The sequence below is a fragment of the Sciurus vulgaris genome, assembly GCF_902686455.1.
Source record: "Sciurus vulgaris genome assembly, chromosome: 2".
In the NCBI taxonomy this organism is placed as follows: domain Eukaryota; kingdom Metazoa; phylum Chordata; class Mammalia; order Rodentia; family Sciuridae; genus Sciurus; species Sciurus vulgaris.
Window position 1 is genome coordinate 26901784 of NC_136462.1, and position 15642 is coordinate 26917425.

Consider the following 15642-nt stretch of genomic DNA (forward strand, 5'->3'; position numbering starts at 1 on the left):
TTTTTTGTTTTTTGTTTTTCCTTCAGAACTGGAGATTGAGCTCAGGGCCTTGCATCTGCTAGGCCAGTGCTCTACTGAGCTACATCTTCAGCCCTTTTTAAACTTAATTTTGAGACAGGGTCTCCTCTGTGTTGCCAGGCTGACCTTGAACTTAGGATCCTCCAACCTTGTCCAAGTAGACGGAATTCCCAGGTAGTGCCAGTGTGCCCAACTAACACCGAGAATTCATATTTCAGAAGATGAATTTCTAACTGTTTATTGTTCATGTTTGTTTAGTGCACTTTTGTTCACAAAGAGGTTCCCGCTTACTTTTATATGATGATAACAATGACGATGAATAATCATAAGAGTGGCAAGAGTTACAGGCTACTAAGTAAGATACACTAGGCACTTACAGAAAGCTTTATGTATGTGTATGTATACAACTACATACCTAAACACCTTTGCACCCGGTTACAGAAGGTATCATTCCTCCCATTTCCAAAAAGGCTAAAGGGCTTTCCCAATTACAGAATTAGCCAGAGAAAAGCACCAGAAATAGAACTGGACCTTCTAATTTCAGACTATGCTCCTAACTCCAATGCTACACTGCTTGCTGCTCATTCTGAGAAGCTGTTAAAATCTATCTGAAATATTTTGACATCATTCAAAGCACTCAAGACCACTGTGCTGTTAGCCTTCCCACTCTTATCCTGCCTTGTGCTCGTGGTGAACACATACATAACAGGCCCCCTACACACACACACGCACACACACACAAGCTGAAAATCTAAAACCTGTACTTTCTAGACACCCTTATGAGGCATACACACAAGTGTTGAAAGGCAGAGACTAGCTTTTTGCAACAGCACACACAGCAAGCTCTAGCAGACTGTCACACGGACACCATCAGCTAGGTTCCATGTTCCCAGCCATAATGGCAGCACCTGGATACTCAGAGCAGGAGCAGCTTCCTCATTTAGGGTGGCTGCTTAGTTGTGGGAGGAAGACCCTAACTTTACTCCTCCAGCCTTCCACAATGTTACAAACACTTAGTTCACTATTTACTTAAATGACCTACAGTGATTTCACTTAACTACACTTAAAACTTGACTATTTCAACAGCACATTCACTGCAACTATTGCTAAGAAATAAATTTTTAATAAGTTATCAATATCTTTTTTTTTCTTTTGGTACCAGGGATTGAACCCAGGAGCAGTTAATCTCTGAGCCACATCCCTATCCCTTTTTATTTTCAGACAGGTCTTTGCTGAGTTGTGTAGGGTCTCAATAAGTTGCTGAGGCTGGTTTGCACTCTTGATCCTCCTGTCCCAGCCTCCCAAGCCACTGGAATTACATGCATGCACCCACCTAGCAGTTATCAGTATTGTATAATTAAGATTTAAATTATTGGTCTCAGTCACACAACCATTAAATGACATAGTTGAAACTTGAGACTGTAGCACTATTCCAAACTAGTGATACAGTTGGCAGTGCTACAGTTAATTCCAATATGAATTCTCGGTGTTAGCTGGGCACACTGGCACTACCCACCCTTTCCCCTGTGATCCTAAGGAAGGCCTTGAGATTCACAAAGAATTCAGCATGTATCCAGTATTCACTAAAATATATTTGAATGAATGAATGAAAAGCCCTTATTTTAACACTGACCCTAAAATATTTAAAATAATGTACAAGATATTTTTGAAAAAGACACATCTATATTTGTCAGCTTTTCATTGTTATGACTAAAGTATTTGACAGGAATAACGTAGAGGAGGAAAAATTATCTTGTGCTCACAATTTCGGAGGTTCAGTCCATGGTCAGCCTATTCCATTGGTCTAAGCCTGAGATAAGAAAGAACTTCAGGGTGGAAAGTTGTGGCAGAGAAGAGCTGCTGAGCTCATGGCAGTTGGGAAGTAGAGATAGACATTCAAATTTCTAATCCATCAAGTGGATTAACATAATTTCATCTCTGAACATTCCTGCATTGTTGAACACATGAATTTGTGTGTGTGTGGGGGGGGGGGCAACTCGTATTCAGACCTCCCATTGCGTAGAACTGGAATTCCAAATGGGTCTTCTTGGGTCCCTTTTCTTCATTGCTAAGCTGCCAAGTTTGGTTTCTGCCTGCTAGATCTCTCTACCTAAACTTCTAGTCAAAGCTACTAGCCTGAACTTAGCTAGGGAGTAAAGGGAAGCTAAAACTTTGACCCGAGTCCCTCTCTTCTGCCATTCCATCCTACCTGCTTTTTCGTCTCTAACATCCCTCAGTGGGACAACTCTTCCTTTACTCTGTACTAGAGTGTTCCCATCTCAGGGACTTCACTGTCCTCTCAGTGTAGCTGTAAGAAGATGGTGACCCTTGGCCTCAGAAAAACAGTTAAGAGGTTGGAATGCACTCCTCCCTCCAGTTATGTCACTGATTGACTCAGTTTATCCAAGGCTGAGAGGGAAAGTTCTACCTCACACTGGCCTGCAGTTTTGTTTTTTGTTTTTTGTTTATTTATTTATTTATTTATTTATTTTTTGTCTGGAGATTTGATAACCATTCTGCTATCTGCACGAGACACTTAAGTTTTTTCTGCTGTTTATATATTTAAAACAAAAAGTATGTTCTTTGTTGCTAATAAATTTTGTGAGGAAACAATTCTTTCAAGAATTTGAGTTAATACCTTAAACATTACTGTGCAGTGTTTAGACAGTGATTAAGTGAAATTATCCTTTCATTACAAAGAAACAAGATTATCAGTACTGTGATTTCACTAGAAGAACTAGTATTGTTAGACTATTCGGTGTGAATTGAAATAGGTTGGGGACAACTTTCTTTTTGGAAAATAAACACGTGAATAATAGCCAAAGAAAAGTCTTTAATTAGAATTTGGTTGTCTCTATTCTTGCTTTCACTCAGCCAGTATTTGGAAGAGGATAGTATCAAAAGGGACAAATTACTTAAATGACCAATTTCCAATTGTGGATATTTTCTCTTCTGGGAACTGATTATGAGAGAGATAGTATCAGGCAGGGCAGATTCTCAGGATTCTTACTCTGCTCAGCTCTATTTAAGGCAAGTCGGCTACTGTGATTCATCTTCTCTTATTTATTTAGCAGTCACTTTAGTGTTCTACTCTTCCATAGAAGGTTGTTAATTTTACAGTTTTATATGATCTTTTCAGTCATGAAAATCTTTTACAGAATGAGGCTTAAGCTTTTTAACTATTTTTGATTAATTTATTTAACAGATTAGTTTAGGTTGGCACCAAGCCCAGACTTGAGGACTAAAAGCTCAGAGGTGTGCTGAACATAGTAAACTCCAGTTCTATGTTCTTGTTTGGCTTGCCCTTTAACTCTGAAGAGCTGGTGGTGGATCTCATGTGGTCTGGCCACATGTGTTCTGAGTAGGGATCATACAATGCTGGGTGTAGCATTATGCATGCATTTCAGCTCCTCTGAGACTTGGATTTTTTTAAAGGCTTACATTTTCACTTAATTTAATCTCAGGGAGAAAAGGAAGACTTTTAAGTCTGTGGACATGGGAATTAGTTCTCAGAATGTTCTGTTCTTAACTCCAATCCAAGAGGAAACTACCTAAAGTCGATGACTTCCTATAACCTACCTTTTGATCTTTCTTATTTTCTTTGGTAGTGTTTCTGCTTTATCATCCTCCTTTTTGAATTCATTTCATATTGATCCTTGAAAACATGGAGAGGCTGGAATCTTAAGGTTTGAATTATTTTTCTTGTTTGAAACTGAAATTATAATGGTTCTTGTGGCATTTACCCCTAACATATTATTGGCCATGGGAAGAAGGTGGAAGAATATTTAATGACAGAATTGTGTAGTCAGTTATTTGAAACTTTGTAATATAAGTCAACCATCAAACTGATGTGACTTTTTTTTAGTAGACTTTTATTTTGTTTATTTATTTATATATGGTGCTTAGAATTTATTTATATGTACCACTGAGCTACAACCCCAGCACCAAAGTGATGTGACTTTTAGCTGATGAATATAGAGTTACATTGAAATAACCATAGAGAATTGATATCTTTCCTGATAGATCAGTTAATTAAATATAACTGACTTATCATTCTCAGGTGCTTTTACAATATGAAAAGGGAATTTGTGAAATTTGTTGTTAAGGTAATTCAGTTAAACATATAGTGTTTCACCATTTGTTGGCAGGACTTTGTGTCATTGTATCAGGATTTTGAAAACTTCTATACAAGGAACCTCTATATGAGGATAAGAGACAACTGGAATCGACCTATCTGCAGTGTGCCTGGAGCAAAGGTGGACATCATGGAGAGACAGTCTCATGACTACAACTGGTCATTCAAGTGAGTCTCAGTGGGAAATTACTTCTTAAAAACATTAGAGAAAACACTGCAAATTGAGTATTTGCTCAAAACAGGAGTAGCACCCGAGGATACAATCAATACCATAATTTTTCCTTGCATTTTGTTCATTGTTCATTGGAATTTGGGGGTGGCAGTACTGGGGATCAAACCCAGGATCTTGTGCATGCTAGGCAAGCATTCCACCACTGAGCTATGCCCCTATCTTTTATAGAGATTTTTTTGGAACTGAATATGAACTCAGGGGCACTCAATCACTGAGTCACATCCACAGCCCTTTTTAATATTTTATTTAGAGACAGGGTCTTACTGAGTTGCTTAGGGCCTCACTAAATTGCTGAGGCTGACTTTGAACTCTCGATCCTCTTGAGCTACTGGGACTGCAGCCATGCTCCAATGTCCCTGGCTTTTTTGAGATTTTTTTAAAATAAAATTTTTGTATTACATTTGATTTTGTATTGGATTATAGTTGGGAAAAAGAGTTTGACTTTTTTTTTTAAAAAAAAGAAAGAAAAACTCCATCATTCCACTTACTAGAGTTGAGTAAAGGATCTGAATTTATTTGTGGATAATTTGATTTCTCTGATGATTTAAGGATAAATGGAGTGTTTTTGCATAAAAGGATTGACTAGTTTAAAAAACTTTATATTCTTAACATTTTAAAAATTGTGTAGATTGCACAAACATCGCTTAATTGCTTTTCTATTCAAAAAAATAAGATGCCTTATAATCTCAGCTACTTGGGAGGATGAGGCAGGAGGATTGCAAGTTCAAGATCAGCCTTGGAAACTTAGGGATACCCTGTCTCAAAATAAAAAGGACTGGGGGAGTAATTTAACAAGAAAGTGCCCCTGGTTCAAATGCTAGTACTGGGGGGAAAAACAGATTATACAAATAATCTAAAAGTCCCCCATAACAACTGACCCCTGTCCTCTGTAAATCCACTACCCCACAAATCCTCTACCCTCTAGAAGTGACCATGGTTATCTCCTTATTTTGTGCTATTTCTCCAGATGTTCTCTGTGGGGTATGTGTGTAGCGTATCTACTGGGGTTACACACAGGTAGCTTTTTGATATACAAAAGTGAGATTGTACTATATAAATCATTTTACCATTTGCTGCCTTTTTACCCCTCAACTGGGGTATAAATCCAGGACCTTTTGCATGCTAAGTAAGCACTCTACCACTGAGCTACCTCCCCACCCGTACAGTTTGCCTTTTTAATTTGCTCGTGTATTAATGATGTCTTACTTGTATATTCACAGTAAGTTTCTTATTTGTCATGGCTACCTAGTATTCTATAGTATAAATGTGCCACACTATAGCAGATGGGGCTGGATTATCCCAAATGCCTTGGGGGCAAAGCAGTAGCACTTTATTTTGTTACCCATGCTTCCTGTCCACCTTGGGTTGATGGGGTCTCTGAATCATGTCATCTTTTCTTAGGGGCCCAGGCTGACGAGCTTCTGCATGAAATGTCACTGGTCCCTGTGCCTAGGGAAGGGACATGGCAAATTATGCAGTGGCTCTTACAGATCCTCATGTACCTATGCTCATGGTGGGAATGGCTTGAATCAAAGGGTATGTGCATCTTTCTGTGGATAAGTGCTGACAAAGTGCCCTCCAAAGAAAGTATTCTTCTCTAGTTTATGAGACTATCCTGGCCAGCACTGGGTATCATCAGTTTTTAAATCATCATCACTATTAATAAGTGAAAATTGGTATTTGGTTGTACTTTCCATTTCCTCCGTTGAGCTTCTTTTCATACAGAATGTTCTCTCTACTTCCTGTACATGGTGTTTCCCTTCATGTTACCATTGCACTTACCATCACACTTAACTATTAAATTTGCTCATGAGTTTATTAAGTTTCATGTGTTTATTGAAATACAGGTATACAGGGAATATAATTAAAGGTGTTATAAATATGGGTTCCTACAACTATCTTGGATTTGCACGGAACACTGGATCATGTCAAGAAGCGGCTGCCAGAATACTAGAGGAGTATGGAGCTGGAGTGTGCAGCACTCGGCAGGAAATTGGTAAGTGTAAGCTATCTTTGGTTAGCTGCTGCTTTTGACTTCTTTAACTCAGGAAAGAAAAATACTGATACAGAGCTAGAGTATTAAGTATTCATACATTTGCTTTGCCATCAGGTAAAAAAAAAAAAAAAAAAGCCTTGTTTTTCTGAAGGGTTGGGTGATTTTTATGTTTGTAACATGTTTTGAGATGTTTTTCCAATGTTACACATACAGAATGTACCTAGTAAAGTTCCATAAGTATTTATTTCATATATAACTGTAATGTTGATTTTATTGGCTTTTGTAGATAGCAATGGTTAGAAGTACCACTTAGCACAAGGGTGTTATGATTTTCTATTTTCATACTAGTAACTTCTGCTAATAATAATTCCTACCTTGTAGATCTCTTTCAAGAATTAAATAGGCTAATTGTGGAAATAGACAATAATGTAAACTTTTTATTGTTACAAGTCTATAAAATGTAAAAGGTTATAGTTTTAAATAAGGGATTTATTTTAGTTCAAAGGATTTCAGCTTCTTCCATTTGGTTCTAGAGAATTGACAGCATTGGCTCTGTGGCTAGAGCTGACTGCCCACTTCTTCATTCGTATGTTTCACCTGGACCAGGAATCCTGGGACTCTGTTGCTTTTCCATGCTACTAGTTTGGGCTTCTTCAGGGCATGGTTGTCTTGGAGAATCACTTGTTTTACATGGTAGCAGACTTTTCCTAGAGTAAGTGTTCACAGATACCTGACTGAAAGGTGGAAGTCTTTTGTGCCCCATCTTTGAGAGTCCAGATTGTCACATACTTTTTCTGTTGGTCAAAGTGAGTCACTAAAGCCAGCCCAGATTCAAGATTTGACTTCATCTCTCAATGCAGAATAAAAAGGATTTGCATCCAATTTAATCTATCATAGCAACTCGGTCAAATCATTAAACTTAAAATGAAGAAATCGAAACACAAAAACAGAAACAGAATTGTGTATCTTTTCATATCCTCTAGTTTATTATTTAAATTAGACTTTTAAAACATATACACAAGTTGCAAATCTTCAAGAATTCCAGTTTCTTTTGCTAGTGAAGTTTCTTAGGCTATTTCTTTGTTTATACTGTGATTTTTTATTCCCAAATCTCCTAGGTTTGAGTGTCATTGTCCTTGGCTAACAAACATTGGTAATTCTTCTGGAAAATATTCAGAGTTGTTTTTTAAAAAAGCAAATTCGCTGAGGCAGAATAATCACAAGTTTTGAGGCCAGCCCCAGCAACCTATCGAGACCCTGTCTCAACAAACAGGTCTGGGGATGTAGCTCACTGGTAGAGCACCCCTGGGTTCAATTCCCAGTACTGCATACATACAAGCCAGTTCTAATTGAAAGGAAACTCTTGAGAGAATTAGAATATGTTGAATTTTTTTGTGTTTTTCTCCCCTAAATTTTCATAGGTTCTCTGCCCTGTATGTTTCAAACCCTAGGAATAGACTAGTATATGTTTTCTTATCTACTGTTAGGGTTCTTATGTTCTCTTGTGGTATCTGAGCTTTAAAAGCAGTGTGACTTGTATTTTATTTATTTATTTATTTATTTATTTATTTTGCAGTACTGGGGATTGAAATTGGGTCCTGTACCACTGAGCTATATCCCCAACGCTTTTTATTTTTTATTTTGAGACAGGGTCTCACTATGTTGCCTATGCTGACCTCAAACTTAAATCCTTCTGTCTAAACCTTGTGAGTAGCTAGGATTACAGGCCTGTGCCATCACACCCAGCTTATCTATCTATCACCATACTGGGGATTGAACCCAGGAGCACTTTAACCATTGATCAACATCCCCGGTCCTTTTTATTTTGTATTTTGAGATGGAGTCTCATGAAATTGCTAAGAGTCTTGCTATATTGCTGAGGCTAGTCTCAAACTTAAGGTTCTCCTGCCTCAGCCTCCTGGGTTGTTGGGATTACAGTGCCACTGTGCCCAGCTTATTTGTTGGTGGTGCTGGGGATCAAATCTAGGACCTCATGAATGCTGGGCAAGTGCTCCACCACTGAGTTATACTGCCAGTTCCCAGAACTTAGGCTTTTGGGTCAAAACCTTTTATACTGCTAGTCCACATGTATCCTGTATCCTCTTTCTTAACATCCTTCCTCATCCTCATACTGGTGGAGCTCATTATCCAGTGCTTTTCTGGGAGTGCAGGGAAGATAATTTTTCTGAAATTACTAAAATATATTTGGATTCAGAAGATGTCTTTGATTTACTGTATTACTTGAGTGCTGATTCTGGCACCTCCATACTATGGGTTGAATGTATTTTCCCTGAGAGTGTGAGGATGTTGTGTTGTTGTTTTCTGGGAATAGGGGTGCTGATCAGAAGTGTAGTGCTGTCTGGTCACTGGTTTTGTGTATACCATTTATTCTATCATACCTTCTGTCTGAGAAGTTTTATTGTTTGAATCCTGTGTTGGGTGGTAGACAGTGCGTAACACTGTTAAGGGTCCTAGAAGTACCAAAAGATGTGTGATGAAAAATCTGCTTCCTGCTTACCTTGTCCAGCCCCCCAGTTCCCCTCCTACAGGAATGAAGGCCACTGTCATTTTGTCTTTTTTCCTTCCCCTTGTCCCCTCTCCCTTCCTCTCTTCCTTCATTCTTCCTGTCCTTCCTCACCCTCCCCCACAATCCCTTCCTCTCTTTCTGTATCTTACCCTGGAAGCATCCAAGACCTCTGTTTAACCTTGAGTTCATCAAGAAATACAAATCAAAACCACCCTAAGATTTCATCTAACTCCAATTAGAATGGCTATGTTAGGATCATAAGCAATAATAAGTGTTCGCGTGGATGTGGGAAAAGGCACACTCATACATTGCTGGTAGGATTGCAAATTGGTGCAGCCACTCTGGAAAAGCAGTATGGAGATTTCTCAGAAAGCTTGGAATGAACCCACCATTTACCCCAGCTAGCCCACTCCTCAATTTATACCCAAAGGACTTAAAACCAACATACCGCAGTAAAGCAGCCACATTGATGTTCATAGCTGCTCAATTCACAATAGTTAGATTGTGGAACCAACCTAGATGCCCTTCAGTTGATGAATGGATAAGGAAACTGTGGTATATATACACAATGGAATATTACTCAGTCATAAAGAAGAATAAAATTATGGCATTTGCTGCTAAATGGATGGAGTTGGAGAATATCATGCTAAATGAAGTAAGCCAATCCCAAAAAACCAAAGGCCAAATGTTTTCTCTGATAAGTGGATGATGATACATAACGGAATGGTGGTGACGGTGGGGGGGGGGGTAAAAGAAGAATGGAGGAACTTTGGATTTTGTAGAGGGAAATGGGGAGGTGGGGTGGGGAGGAATGATAGTGAACTGAGACAGACATTATTACCCTGTGTACATGAATGATTACATGAATTGTGTGAATCAACATCATGCACAAGCATAGAAATGAAAAGTCGTGATTTGGTCCTTGGTGGGTTCTTACAAATTGAACCATCAGGTCCTTTGATTCTGTGCCTCTTTCTTCTTTGGCATTTTTCCAACTCTCACTTTCAGAAACATTTATTTATAAGCCCCTAGTATTTACCCTCTAATTGTCTTCCCCTCTTGTTTTCTTTTTTTTTTCAATTTTTCATTTTGTTTCTGAGAAATTTAATATGCAGATCCTGTCTGTGTAAACTTTCCTTTAATCACCAGTTTTAGCCTGGCACTACATATGCATATTTTTATATTTTGTGTCCCTGAGTTCAGAATAATTTATTCATGGAGGTAAGAGAAGGCAAAATTACTCGCCTATTTCAATAGGAGTAGGAATGAGGCAGCATCTTTGTTATTTTTTGTTTCTTTTTTAACAGCTTTATTAAGATATAACTCACATCCTTGTAAGTGTGCACCTCATTGTTTTTTAGTATATTCAAAGAGCTATGCAACCGTCACCATAATCTAATTTTAGAACACTTTCATTCCCTCTGAAAGATACCCCATGCCCATCAGCAGCAACTGAATATTCTCCCCCTTTTCCACCAAGTTCCTGGCAAGCACTAATATACTTTCTGTCTTTTTAAGATTTGCCTATTTTGGACATTTTATATAAATGGAATCATATAATATCATATCTTTGTGTCTGGCTTCTTTCACTTAATGTTTTTACTATACATATATATATATATATATATATATATATATATATTCTTAGATGTTGATGGACCATTATTTTATTCATTTATTTATATGTGGTGCTAAGAATTAAACCCGGTGCCTCACACAGGCAAGGCAAGCGCTCTACCACTGAGTCACAACCCCAGCCCACGTTTTTGCCATATTTATCCTTGTTATAGCATGCATTAATACTTCATAGCATACACTGTATCTTTCGAACAGTCATTTTATTTGTTGCCTTTCCTTAACCCTTGCCCTCTTTTATTCTTGTTGCCTCTAATTTTTGTGCCTCAGCTGGGTTCCATACAATGAATTTGCTTGATTCTCATTGAATCACTGTTCTCTCTGTAAGGGCATAAATATGACCCACTGTAGGTCATTTCCCATCTGTGTTGGTTTCCTAGGGCTGCCGTAACAAAGCATGTGAAACCAGGCAACTTAAGACAATTCGTAGTTTTGGAGGCTAGGAGTGTGGGGGTCAGGTCTCAGAAAGGCCGTGCTCTCTCTGACAGCCCTGGAGACACTGTTCTTTCTGCATCTGTGTTTGCTAGCAATCCTTGGCATTCCTTGTTTTGGGACCATACAGCTGTCTTCCTGAGTGTCAGCTGTTGTCTTCTGCTCTGCCTCCTTTGTGCACATCTGTCTATGTTTCCAAATTTTCCCTCCTTATAAGGTATTAGCACCACACCATTGACCTTATTTTATCTTGAGTACCTCTGTGAAGATCATATTCTGAGGTTCAGGAGTTAGGACTTCAAACTGTTTTCTGTTATTTGGTTTCTGTCCTGGGGATTAAATGCAGAGCCTAACACATGCTAATAAACACATACTTTGCCACTGAGCAACATTCCCAGCCCCTCAAAATATCTTTTTAGTGGAACAAAATTCAGCCATAATACCATCCTTCTATATATTTTCCACTTTCATTAATTGTGAAGATTACAGGTATCTAGTAATTAGTGAAAAGTAGAGTTTTTTGTTTTTATTTCTTGTTCCATTTATATTGTGATGCTTTTCAATGGGAATAAAACATTTTTTCCCCCAAAATCACAACAACATTTATTCAGTATTTTACATATCTAGGGAGATGATAGGAGGGGGAAGAGACAAACGTGTCTCGTTGGAGTCCCCAATGTGGGCGACACTTCTGATAGTATAAGGATAGGATGAAATGGAAGGTTCCTAATATTTTCTAACTGATTTCTATAATTAAAATGATTAGATGTGTGAGTGCTAAGCTCATGGTAACCAATAAATGTCGATTACCATTTCTAGCTGAGTTCCCCACAGACTAGGTTTTACCTAGACATTATCATCCCTTTTCTTTCAGGGAATGAAGCTTCCCTAGAAAATCAGGGAACTAAAAGTACAGTACCATTTGGGTAGCATAGCTGGTGACTTTTTCCCCATCCTTCCCACCTTACTAAGCTGAGGAAGGGCTCAGAGTAGAACTTCCTGAATGGCTTCCCTTGGGCCTAGCTGACTTGTCCTGGCAGATTCCACATAGAGGGCCGTGGACTGCAGCTCTCTAGTGCACAGTCCTCTCTTTTTGGCGATGATAATTGTAGGGAAAGAAGCACATATGCATGCTGATTTCTCAAGCAGTCTTCAGAATCTCAGTAGCCTTGCTGTGTTCGATGTCTTGGAAATCCACACCTTCACAGCCAGAACTTGCACCTTCATTCTGCTCGATGTTCATCCGAGTCAGGAATCACCCTGGAGTTGAAGAGGCCTAGTTGGGAGACCTTTCCTCCTCTGATGTTAAATCCCAGCTGAGCTCCAGGAGGCTTCTTCAGTGGGACAATTTGGGACAGAAACTGGGTCAATTCATTATCATAGTCTGCGTGGTATACTCTCTCATGAGGAGGAATCCATGCTGGGGAATTCTCATAGGCAGGCAAAAAATCCACTGGATAGTCATCCTAAGGAATTTGGCCATCCATCTCAGGCAAGACCCACTGCTTAAACATCGAACCACCTCACTAGCAGGGAGCTCTCAGCCACCCCAGGCTCAGCGCACAGCCAGTGCAGACTGGGAACTAGAGTGAGAGTAAAACATTTTGTTCTCCATCTTAAAACAAAATTTGTAGTTGACATTTGAGAAATCACAGGCCATTTGATCTAATGTGATTAAAGAAGCATTGTACAGCAATGATGTGTAATGCATAGGATTCCTTCTCCATGTCTTTTCTCTCTGCAGTGCCATTCAGTTCTTAAGTGTTTTGAGTGCAAACATAAAAATCACAGTACAAGTTTACTAGTCAGCTCGAAGGAAAAGGAGGTGCTTTTTAACCTATCTATGCTCCATAACAAACATCCCAAAGCTTGGTGGTTTAAAGTAACAACAGAGATTTATTTGCTTGTGATTCTGCAATTTGGGAAGGGCTTGATGCTCTTTTAGCTCCATGTGGTATCAAGTGGGCCATCTTGACTGAGGATAGAGGATCCAAGATAGTTTAATTTATGAGCCTAGGACCTCAGCTAGGTGGTAGAATTGCTAGATCTCCCAACTTCCCTCTGCTTTCCTTCCTCTCCTCCTTCTTTCTTCCCTCTACCTCATAGTCTCTTATTCTCTCACCACACATTCTGTCTTTGTAACAGGCCAGTTAAACTGGTTTGCATGGTAGATTAAAAAAAAAAAAAAAAAAAAATCAAATCTTTTTTTTTTTTTCAATTTCTTTTTTTTTTTTTAGTTGTAGATGAACACAGTACCTTTATTTTCTTTCTTTCTTTCTTTATTGTGCTGCTGAGGATCGAACCCCATGTCTCACATGAGCTATGCAAGTGCTCTACCACTGAGCCACAACCCCAGCCCCTCAAAAGCAAATCTTGCTAGGTCTCTTAAGGCCTCGAGCTGGAGCTGGTGCTTACACACATACACAGTTGGCAATCCCCTCTCACCACAGGTGCTGAATCCATATGTACTTATCTATTATGTTCCTTATAAGTCATCATTCTTCATAATACTGACTCCTTCATAGAACTTAGAAAAGATCACAACACTGTTTAAAAAGTGGTGAGTGATTCTTAAATTCAGGATTTCATGATGTTGACTTTGTTAACTTCTTCACACAGGAAACCTGGACAAGCATGAAGAACTAGAGAAGCTTGTTGCAAGGTTCTTGGGAGTAGAAGCTGCTATGACATACGGCATGGGATTTGCAACAAATTCAATGAATATTCCTGCCCTTGTTGGCAAAGTAAGGCACTTGGTCATTTATAAAATTTCTCTCATACACATCTTCTTTTGTTTTCAAAAGCATTCACAACAAACCGAAAGCAATCATAACTTCAGACATAGTTGTCTCAAAGATATTTCTATCACAGATTTTTGGACAAGTATATATTCCATGAATCCATGATCCTTCACTTTTCTGTTAGATGATGCTTACCTTCTTCTTTTTAATACAATTTTGAAGGGAGTCTAATAAATAAAAACTTTGGAAAGACTAAAATTATGAAAGGTCTGTTCAGAAAGTCATCTAACAGATGGGTTTTTCTAAATTGAAAAACATGAAAATGTATGTCATCCTAACATATAGGCAAGTTATGTATAAACATATATGTAGATATATTTATGTATTTATCCATCCATCCTGTGGATAGAGCTTGTGAGGGGGCAGTTGAAGATAGAAACAATAACATACTTTGTATATTGCATTTTACCAGATTGGCAGTTATTTATTCTCATTTTAACTTTGATGTCTGGGAATGGTGAAAACATAGTGGATTAACTCAAGCAGGAGACTTTAGTTTTTGTTCTTTGTTGGTTGATTGTATGGTCATACTTCGCTATGTGACTATGGAGAAGTCCTTCGCTTGTTTGTTTGGTGTGCTATGTGACTATGAGTGTGTCAAATAACCTTTCTGGTCCTTAAACTTTCCTTCATAAGTGGATTATTCTAACTCTAATTCAGTTGTGCAGTTATGTGGTTCTATAAGGTACAAATGGGACAAATGGAAAACAAGTAGCAGGGTAATATTGATATTACAGTAAATGTAAATGATTTGTACCTTCAAGGAGAAAACAGATTATTATATTAGATAAAATTAAGTAGACTTTCTAACATAAAACAAGAATCTATTTTAAATATATAGACATCAAGGTTAAAAATAAAAGGATAGGACTGAGGATATAGTTCAGTTGGTAGAGTGCTTGCCTTGCAAGCATAAGGCCCTGGGTTCAATCCCCAGTACTGCAAAAACAAATAAATAAAATAAAGAAAGAATGAAAAAAGATATAGCATGCAAACAGTAATCAAAAGAAATATGAAGTGACTACATTGTATAAACAGATTTCCAAGCAAGGAATATTTCTGAAGATTAAAGATGAATACTGTATATGATAAAAGAAGAAGTATACAAGTATAGAATTCTAATTAGCGATATCGATACCCTGTCTCAATCAATAGAATAAACATAAAATCAGTATGGATATAGAATACTTAGAAAATACCATCAACCAGCTGACCAAATTGACATTACTCACACACTTCACCCAACAACAGCAAAACATTTACCAAGGTAGACCATACTTTAGACCATTAAACGAGTTTTTGTTCTCTGACCACAGTGAAATTAAAGTAGGAATCAGTAACATGAAGATATCTGGAACATCCTTGAATATTTGAAACTTAAACCACATACTTCTGGATGATCCATGGGCCAAAAAAGAAAAAGTAAGGGAAGCTAGAAAATATTTTGAATTAAATGGAAATTAATATCACAATTTGTTGGATAAAGGTAAAGCAGTGCTCAGAAGGAAATGTACAATGTCAAGTACCTACATTAGGAAAAAAGAAAAGTTTTTTTGTTGGTTTGTTTTTGGGTACCGGGGATTGAACCCAGGGGTGCTTAACCACTGAATAACATCCCCACCCCTTTTAATTTTAATTTTTTTTTTTATTTTTATTTTTCTTTTTTTTGAGATAGGGTCTCACTAGGTTACTTAAGGTCTCACTAAGTTGTTGAGGCTGACTTTGAACTTATGATGCTCCCGTCTCAGCCTCCTGAACTACTGGGATTACAGGCATGCAACATGGAACCCAGCTAGAAAAATTTTTATTTTAAGAAACTAGAAAAGAGCCAACTAAACCCAAACTAAGCAGAAAGAAGTATGTAAT

At 38.1% G+C, this 15642-nt stretch overlaps 1 protein-coding gene and 1 pseudogene across 2 annotated transcripts in view; one reads left to right on the forward strand and one right to left on the reverse strand.

Annotated features, from left to right (window-relative positions):
- SPTLC2 (serine palmitoyltransferase long chain base subunit 2) overlaps window positions 1–15642 on the forward strand; it is a 112903-nt gene that overhangs the window by 34409 nt on the left and 62852 nt on the right. Inside the window, exons 3-5 of the mRNA XM_079130177.1 lie at window positions 4167–4321; window positions 6233–6381; window positions 13595–13719. Of these exons, the coding sequence (XP_078986303.1) occupies window positions 4167–4321; window positions 6233–6381; window positions 13595–13719 (429 nt within the window). The remainder of the gene's footprint in view (window positions 1–4166; window positions 4322–6232; window positions 6382–13594; window positions 13720–15642) is intronic.
- Window positions 11464–12462, reverse strand: LOC306655603 (PDZ domain-containing protein 11-like; annotated as a pseudogene). Its single transcript has one exon. The product of its transcript is annotated as a PDZ domain-containing protein 11-like (transcript).